The sequence below is a fragment of the Acanthaster planci genome, linkage group LG14 (genome assembly GCF_054643075.1).
Source record: "Acanthaster planci isolate LZ-2023a linkage group LG14, COTS_SCS, whole genome shotgun sequence".
Taxonomy (NCBI): domain Eukaryota; kingdom Metazoa; phylum Echinodermata; class Asteroidea; order Valvatida; family Acanthasteridae; genus Acanthaster; species Acanthaster planci.
Genome location: NC_141790.1, coordinates 2,897,913 through 2,907,519, shown reverse-complemented (window position 1 = coordinate 2,907,519; position 9,607 = coordinate 2,897,913). Strand labels below are relative to the sequence as shown.

The 9,607-nt window shown below is 39.3% G+C and overlaps 1 protein-coding gene across 1 annotated transcript; it reads left to right on the top strand.

Moving 5' to 3' along the window:
- Positions 1–4,763: 4,763 nt before the first annotated feature.
- Positions 4,764–8,800, top strand: LOC147796750 (uncharacterized). Its single transcript, XM_087146122.1, has 3 exons — positions 4,764–5,262; positions 6,975–7,129; positions 7,720–8,800. Exons 1-3 carry the CDS (start codon positions 4,938–4,940, stop codon positions 8,239–8,241), a joined length of 1,002 nt encoding a protein of 333 aa, XP_087002248.1. The 5' UTR covers positions 4,764–4,937; the 3' UTR covers positions 8,242–8,800.
- The last annotated feature ends 807 nt before the right edge of the window (positions 8,801–9,607 follow it).

Genomic DNA, 9,607 nt, shown 5'->3' with positions numbered 1-9,607 from the left:
TTGGTTAATGAAATATCTGCACATGACACTGTGCGAAAAGTTTGATTTCCGCATGCGGAAACTTGTGTGGAAACTGGCCGCAAACCAGCCAGTTTCCAGCGCGTATGCTGTCCCTTTCCGCTGGCCGCTTCCATGCCCGTTTCCTGGGTACTTAAATGCACCCCTCGTTTACGGCGTTTATTGCCCCACGGAAACTGGCAGGGAAACCTTTGGGTCGTTTACCACGTTTCCGCAATATCGGAATCGCGACCGAAATTTGCATGCCTAATTGATCCACTGGGTACTTTCTTGTTAATTAAGATGGTACATGAAACATTGGAAATCAAAATGTGTGCGGATTATTTCAAGGATAAACCTGGTGTGGGGCACAGTTTATTTCTTAACAGGGTTTTCATGAGTATAGATTTAATTTAAGAAACAAAACATGATTAAATGGAAGGACACAAAGCCAATCATTTACGCATCTTTTTCCCCTGATGTTTTATTTTATCTCAAATCCAGTTACATCCAATCATCTCATAAGCAAGTGAACCAGCCAAACTTTAATAAAAATCTTTTCCAAAAATTTCTTTTTAACTTTATGGGTACATGTATATTTTGTTTCATTCATTGGCAATGGTACCAATGCATCATATTAAAATTTATTTGTAGTTATTTATGTTCGCGCGTCTTAAGATCCCGTGTATGGTGTGGTGGTGGGGGTGAATTTTGTTAAAGCCACTGGATGACCTCCAGTTTCAACTGAGGCCAGGCTGTCCCACCTCAGTGCTCTTGGGAGTTAATATGTCCTTGTTCTGTCTCCCAGTGATGATCGACCACGGGCTGTTTCTGTACCACCCAGTGGAACCACGTGCATTTGTGCACTTTCATTATTCAACCACATTTACACATAAATGTACACTGTACACGTACATTGTACATGTACATCTACAAAGTTATCATGCATTAGCAATGCCTAAATTAGAGTTATTTGTCCACTTGCCCACTTTTTGTGAATGTGTCATAATAGACCCATGGTATGAGTTAATTAAGATGAAAAACATAGTCTCACATTTCATGTGATTCACAACACAAAATAAAGCTATATACATGTAAACGAACATTAAACACTGTGCACCAAGATCAATAAAATACGAAGTGGACACCCAGTGTTGTTTTGATCGTTTTTTAGAAAACTTCATAAGAATGGAAACTAGAAATCACAAAGAAAATTTGGAGAGAACTCTTTCAATTCAAATTCAAGGGAATTATAAATCCAGTCCCAATTTAACAACAGTATAAAAAAGAAATCTTTTCTCACTTGCCCTTGATCATAAATCCTGTTTTCTCGATAAAGTGGTGTTTCCAATGTGTAAAACAAAATCAATTGGCTTTTTCATTTCCAAAATCCTTTAAATTGAACTGAGGTTGGCGGAGTGCAGAAACTTTGAATGGTTTTAAAATACAATAAACCCGAAAGTAGCTTAACATAAAGCAACAAACAACAAAAGCTTTTACTTTGCATGTTCTCTCTAAAAATCGAGTTCAACCTTAATATTTTATTTACCGATTATGAATAGACAAAAAAACAGGAATGGGTATTAAATATATGTAGGCCTATATAAAGAGGGAGCACCTGATGGCGGAGGGCGAGAGGAAGGCACATTCGAGATGACAAATTCAGGAAGCAACCTTGAAACTACTGCAGGAGCGGTCTTTGCAAAGTGTGCATCCAGCTTATGTTTAAGTGATGCCAGCTTTGACCGCTCCCACGGCAGTTTCAGGAGCCTTCTGGTTTTGCATCCAGATGAGCGATCCTCCTCGCCCTCCGACATACTCTCCTCGGAAGACATGTAGTCTATTGTCAACACCTCGAGGGCTTCCTTTTTGAGCTCTTGGGAAGCCTGTAATGTTTTCAGGGCGCTTTGTCGCCTCTGTAATTTCTGTTTAAAAGAAAGAAATTGAAGGGAAAAAGTCGATGAGCAGGTGACACAAAAATGAGCATAAAGTTCTCTCGGCAAATCAAGACAAACACAAAGGGCTTAAACCTTGAAATCACGTGAAGCTTTGTATAATTAGTTCCACTCGTATTGAAACGCATGTCAAATACTGTAAGATACCATGCGAACTAAACGAAAAGACCCCTTGAAACTTTACTCAAACATGAACCCGTGCCAACCAGTTCAAACATTGCTTTAAAGTGATGTCTTATGCGAAAGGACAATTCAACATGAGAAATATATGAGAGGGAAGAACTCACCCTGAATTTCCTGCTTCGCCTTTTAGCCGCCAGTGCGTGCTGATCGTATGTTCCACGCTCCATGCGGCGCTGCTTGTCACGAAGCGACGTGAAGTACGTTTTGGCAGCTTCTGCATAAAGAAATTTTAAACACAATAATACGCATGAATTTTTATACTGTCAGGTATAAGCATTGATATATACCCGGACATACAGATAACAGACGTCAGAAACAGCCATTGCCAAATTCCACTACAGCCGGGCTATTAGCCAATTATGTCATATAAATTTCAGGACTATACGTAGGCATACGCTGCCCATTTCCGCAAATTAAATTGCATTTCTAAACTCATCTTACAGAGATTTAAGACAATTGACAATGTTTTTTATATCCCTGAGGACATTTCGTTCAACTTTAACACTAAAAGATTCAAATAATTCTAATCTTACAAGAAAGAGTGTTAACCTTTCCCGATCTCAATAGCTGGGCTTGTATTGTGACAATATTCACCAAATGCATATCCTAAATACTGCATTTTCACCTACTTCGTATTTGAGCAGAACTCCATTTTTCTCGTCCATGAAGAGTTCTGATTTCTCTGGTTAACGTCGAAATTGTCTCTTCATTTTCTCTGGAAGTTGTGCTATAAAAAGTAAGCATTTGCATATGATAATTCACAGTGTAAAATCTTCTCTTCTTTTATTTGCAAAGTCAGTTGGTCATTTTGATAATATTAAAATGATAAACTGTGTACCACTAGTTTAAAGAGGAAAACAAATTAAGTGATGGAAATGTCACATGCCGCCTGCATGATAAATTTGATACGTACATTTGTGCCAGGTTGAATCCTCCAATCCCATCTCTGTACAACTTTCCGTACACGTCCCTCACAGATTGCTATGGGGAAAGAAAGGGTTGATATAAACTTGTCAAAAACATTTATTGTAACTACAGTTTTCCTTACATGTACTTATCATTAATGCCACCGTTTTTCTTTTCCCATAGAATGTCATGCACAAAAGTCGCTGAAAAAGTTAGTTAACCGCCCTGTTCCTCGTTTGCTTGTTTCTGTTTTTCCATAATTCTTTGCATTCATTGTAGCCTCATTTTAAGTCTTATTAATGAGTACAATTTTAATTTCCTCACATAAAGATTATTCAATGTTTAAAGTTGCGGTGCTTATCTGAAATTGACGGAAATCAGCATTTCAAATTGATTTAAAAGGAGACAAAATTTAAAAAAAACATTTTTCATAATCTCACCGAGCATTCACGAGGAACAGCAACACGTTTTCCTCTCGAATTTACCTCCCCTTGTCGCATATTTTGTCTTATCTCTTGGAGCTCCTCGTTTTGCTTTTGAGTTGTTCCTCGAGTTCTTGTATTGCATGTACAACATGCGCAGGGTGATCTCAGATGGTGCACTTGAAGCCTGAACCCGCAATTACAGATAAGGACATGTACTGTAGGTTAACACAAGCTGGCTGTGCCTCTGTTGTAAACTTAATTTACTCAAACTTTAGCAAATAAGCTTGTTTCGTTTAATTTAAAACTGTACAGTTTCGCCTCCTCAATCTATAAATAACACCTGGTTGAAAAGTATGTTTACAGGGTATTTGCACAGACAGAACAAAGTTTCGTGTACCCGCAGTTGAAGTGTGCATTTCTAATGTCGGAAATGTGATCGGGCATTGCAAATGCACCTGCAAGTACGTGTGCATGTTTAACATCAACACTTTTTAATGTCCCTTACAGGTACCACAGCAAAATGTTGTATTTATTTTCGAGTAATTCTTAAAAGTTGGCTCATACAAATCACAATTCTCATGCATCGCAAATCATTGCATAAATGTAACAGGGACATGCTAAAAAAATGTCTTCAATTTTCATACTGCTGAAACTCACCACTGAAATGTTTCCTGCCTAAGTACCATGCGACGATGAGGTCTGTCCACTCCTCGCAGAAAGTAAAGATACTGTGGATTCTTGACTTTCTGTGTCACTCTCATCGGTACTCGGAGATGGCGAAGAGGTGGATTGTGGAAACCCGAGTGCGTTAAACTAGGAAGACCCACTGCTGCTGGGCCGAGAATGACCACGATGGCCAAGTGCGGGTATACTATGTGATATATCGAGCATTGTTGTACTATTGCCGGGTTGTAAACTGTCTTGATCCTCAGAAGAAATTGTTTCTAATTCTAGAAGTGTTTCCTCTCGTGTAAACAGTCGACGCCGCGGCAAATCTTCGATATTTGGAATTTGTCTCGTTCCTCGATTCATTTTTCCTGTACGTGTTGCTAACATCAACCCCAGATACATAAATGCGGCACGCAATGCCAACAAGGGTGTATGGCAGACAACAGCGGTTATGAATTATCGAAAATGGCGCGCAAAGTCGTGACGGGCCAATTGGAAGGGAGGAAACTCTGTGATAACATATGCAGACCCTGAATTATGCCAAGACTGTCTCAGTCTGGTAGGGTGTTGTGTTAGTCATCACATTTTGCTGCTAGTGACAGTCTCAGAAAAGCTTTAAACTCCATGAAACAGTGAAAGGGCACGCTGAGTCTCCGAAGGCCTCTTTAGCCAGTAAGAGCAGCTGGACGCTCACTTAGTTTTCAGACGGTGATCTGCTTTCTGTAACTGAAGGTGAGAAACTTGCCTATTTCAACTAGCATATCATGTACGGCCTTATTTCACAATCCCAGGTTTGTTTGAGATGTTATTAACTTTTAAAATAGTTGTGCAATTATGCGTAAATTACAATGGGACTTTGTTTGTATCAAGTATATTAATAGCAGAGTTTTCTCCTTTATATGAAAATATTACCATTGGCTGTAGGCACTGTGAAGATATGACTTTGATGGTGTTCTTACAACCATTTGCAGATATGAAGGTCAAACGGAAAAGTTGCCCCAATTGTGGCACAAAATTCTCTCGAAGAGCCTTTTTTTACCATAAACATAAACACTATGATGGTAACATGTGGACTTGTGGCAACGATCAAACCAGGACGTTTTCAACTGATAAACTGACACAAGCAGGTACGTGCAGCCCTACTCGCTTTATTGGTAGGATTTGTGCAGATTTGCTATATGTAAGTGTGTCTGTTGTTGATTTTGTCTTTTCCGCTAATTATATGTGTACTCCTTAAGATTTTTTTTCAAAATTTAAAATGTATTGAATCCCGTTCACGCTAAGGAGAAAGAGAACTCTGTAAATAAACGTTTAGAACGTACGTACCTAAGCGTGTAATTGACAATTTACTATGATGTGATATATCCTCAAAATGTGTTGGTTTTGTGCAATGGGATGTGACACTTTTTACTTGTAAAGCTAAAAAGTATAATCAAGTAAGTGATGAGTTTTTCCTATTCATTCGATACCCACCTCTAGACTGGTTTTTCAAAAAGCAATACCTGCAGTAATTTCATTGCTTGTGATATTATGAATATTTCCATTCCTGTATGACCAGACTGCACACTTAGCTGTTACAAGTTTAACCTTTCTAACGATCAGTATAATGCCGTATCATTTATCCTTAGTCTTATTGTGTCATCGTCTTTGTAATAATATAATGGCCATATAAATGTTAAAAATAACAACCTTTAAGATCACCAATCTTCTCAAAGGATGTACGTTTAACGGATATACAAGTACATGTACGTGTACATATAAAATACAGCATGGACCCGCATGAAGTTTTCAGCACATCATGCTGGCCTGGCCTCACGAGGCCACGAGCCAAATTGATTGCTGTCCGCTGCGTCACCAGGCGTCATAAATCAGGCTATACTGACCACACTTCCAGTACAAATCTCGCATAACTCGGAACAGTTGACTGTTTGTTGGGGGAGGTATTTGACGTTCTTCGGGGGGGAGGGAGCACCCACGACAGCCGGGGTCTGTGAAACCATGGAGGTCCTAAATAGGCTTTTGTAGCACTCCCCGCCAAAAATAGGAAAATAAATCTCCAACCTTTCGTCCATAGCACGGATATGCTGGACATCATCCTGTTAGGCTGATTTCAAACTTTTGACCAGTTTTTAAGACTTTTTCATTGACTTTGCTGATGTGGAGACTTTCACTCGCAATTGTTCTCCTCGTTGGCAATCTGAATGCAGTGAAACAAAGTCATAAGGACGTTGATTCGGGGATTATTACGTGCTGCATGTGAAAAACTCAGCAGCGTTTGACGTAAGGGCTGAAGGTCTGTGGCGCAACTTAAAGCAGTACAGATGTTGAAAAATCAAACTGTTAAAAATCACTGAAGATATTTTCTGATGGAAAAAATCATATGCAGTTCGTAATTCCTTTAAATTTCATTTAAACAAGATTATTACAATTAATTAAAAATTATCCATCGTGGATACTTCCTTGTCGTCAATGGCACGATAATTCAACTTCCCCTTAGCAAATACATCCTTGCAAACAGTTGTTTGTAGCACCCGTGCTAGTATATTTGACTTGACCATCCACTCGACACCGGCAAGGTCGGTGGTCGATTGATTAATATGTTTACAGTAGCAATAAAGGAGGTCATGGGTTTGAGTTCCACCCGACTTAGCTGGTGCGTGCGTTTTTCACAAAAGCTGGTATTTATCTAATATTCAGTGTTATACGTCGGGAAAGGCAAATTTAAATTATGAAAAGATTTTTGTGCAAAAAATGACGAGGAGTGATGCCTTTTAAGGCACCAATCATTTGTTGGGAGTATATGACGTGACACTTGAAAAGATTTTTTTTATAATCACAGCTCTTCCTGAGATGGAATCTTCTCCGAGGAGAATGAATGATGAGACAGGAAATGGGCCGAGTTCTTACCGTACCGAATGTCCTGAGACTACGGACTCCTCACAGTCACCTTTTAGAGCTGTTACTCACAATTCAACTGGTAAAGCTACTGTCGGGGTAAATATGGACAAAACGTGACTTTTATTCCATATAACGCGCAGGATTACAGGCACTATTAGATAACTGATACTTTAACTGATAATATTTTCAATATTGTATCTTAGGCAAAACCAGTAGTCTCAATATACAGTTTGCATTCGTTTTGAAGTCGTTTGACAAAGGTCATCTTTTCTTATTCGTTTTTATGTAAATCCATTAAGATCTGGTCGGGTTTTCTTCTGAAAAAAATCACACATTTGAAGCCTTCTTATCTGCCCAAGAGGCAAGGAAAGCAAACTGTACTCAATTGCTGGTGTGGATCGAGTGAGGATCACGGAACGCTACGATTTCTTAGCTGTGCGTAAATGACCTGTATAATTATACAACGTGACATAGAAATGGAGGAAAAAATCGAACGCAGGGGCAAATACTCATCAAAAGAAGATGTATTAATTAACCTGAGTTGTAGTATTGGCCGATGAGCAGCATTTGTAAAGCTGATGCGGTACGCTATTTTTATACCAGGCATCGCTGTTTATCGAATATTTATAACGAACAATTTGTGTAAATACCAAAATAGATCATTTCTGTTCATTTTGCTTTTTCAGGAGTTTACAAGTGAATCTGATTCATCCAGCGCTACAGACAGCAGCACTAACTCGGACACTAACAGCAGCAGCGAAGATGAACAATGGGAAGGAGAAGCAACAGATCCTATAGATGTCATCAAAGTAACAAAAGACACCCATGCTGAGCAGAGAAGCTCTGACACAGTTCCTGTTAGTGCAGAAGGAGGGGACTTTCATTCCAAATGTAAAGCTCTTTTGATATGGGTGTGTCACTTTTTATTTATGTGGCAGAGTAATTATCTTATAAGCGATCGTGCCCTAGATAGGCTTCTCCGCTTTCTGTCACTATTATTCAAGGTGATTAGCCAGCAAATCACTGCTGTTCGCGAGGTTGCAGACATCATTCCACAGTCAGTTTATATGATTAGACGGCATCTACAATTCGATCGAGACTCATTCATAAAATGTGCCGTCTGCCCAAAGTGTACTAAGTTATATGATTTCGGGGAACTGATCTATGTAGTTGATGGGAATGCTAATCCTTCTAAAACCTATGGTTAATGAATTGAATACTTTGTGGAAAGGTGTTCAAATTACACAAAATGGCGAGGTTATGACAATTCGTGGAGCGCTAATGTGTTGTTCAGCAGATTTGCCTGCGAACAGAAAACTTTGTGGTTTTTTGAGCCATAGTGCCTCACTTTTCTGTTCAAAATGCTTAAAAAGGGCTCCAAGCGTACAAACGGGGGAGGTGGACAAGTCTGGGAGGCCGAAAAGGAAAAATGATTACGGGGGGTTCGATAGGAAAACGTGGCTTCTAAGAGATAATAATGGCCATCGGAGATCTGTTGCACAAGCCAGGCAAAGTTCCTGTTTAACTGAAAGAGAAAAAAATGAGAAGAAAGTTGGAGTGCGATACAGCTGTCTACTTGACTCGGAGTATTTTGATGCAGTCCGTTATTGCGCCATTGATCCAACGCACAATCTTTTTGTAGGGACAGCAAAACACGTGTTTGGTCACTGGGTTAAGAAAGACATACTTAAGAGGAAAACTTTAGATAAAATTGACGAAAAAATAATCATGTTTTAGCCTCGACAGACCTTGGACGATTACCAACGCGCATTGCTTCAAATTATGGGAACTTTACAGCCGACGAATGGAAAAATTGGACTCTATATTTTTCTTTGTATGCATTAGATGGGATTCCTCCTGCGGAACATCTGAAGTGCTGGCAGACGTTTGTTCTTGCATGCAAACTTATCTGCAAACCGTTCATATCTCTTGCTGAAGTAGAAAAAGCAGACTTTCTGTTCTTGAAATTTGGAAAGGAGTACGAAAAACTATACGGTTCTTTGGCAATAACTCCCAATATGCATCTTCACGCCCATTTAAAAGAATGTGTCATTGATTTTGGTCCGGTTCCAGCCTTTTGGTGTTTCTCTTATGAACGGTTTAATGGCTTTATTGCAGACGTACCAACCAATAATAGCAATATTGAGGTACAATACATGAGATCTCTAACAAGAATTCCATTTGTGAAAAATATCACTAACCAACTTGACTTTAGCAAAGACTTTGTGGAAATATGTAACAGCGCTTCACCAGGTCACAATTTTTCAGAACAAACCCCTATTTCGTCAACTTTAAGAACACTTTTCAACACATGGAGAGGGCCGCTTGTACTTTCAACTCTTTCACAACTCACAGCAGTGAAGCCGGTGGGGCATGGCGTTATAGCTTCTTTTGATTCTGATGATTTAGGTTATCTGCCACAAATGTACCAATCTGTTTATGAGGACATAGGATTAGAGAGGGATCATTTGCAGCTAACGTTTCACAAATATGGAGTTATTCATGTCGGCAACAAACTTTTTGGATCGTGCTTCAACAAGAGATCGCAAAGTACAAGTGACATTATGGCTCACT

Coding starts and splice junctions, on each gene's coding strand:
- LOC147796750 (XM_087146122.1), top strand. CDS start 4,938: ATGTTATTAACTTTTAAAATAGTTGTGCAATTATGCGTAAATTACAAT. Junction 5,263..6,974: donor TGATAAACTGACACAAGCAG/GTACGTGCAGCC, acceptor TTATAATCACAG/CTCTTCCTGAGATGGAATCT. Junction 7,130..7,719: donor CTGGTAAAGCTACTGTCGGG/GTAAATATGGAC, acceptor TTGCTTTTTCAG/GAGTTTACAAGTGAATCTGA.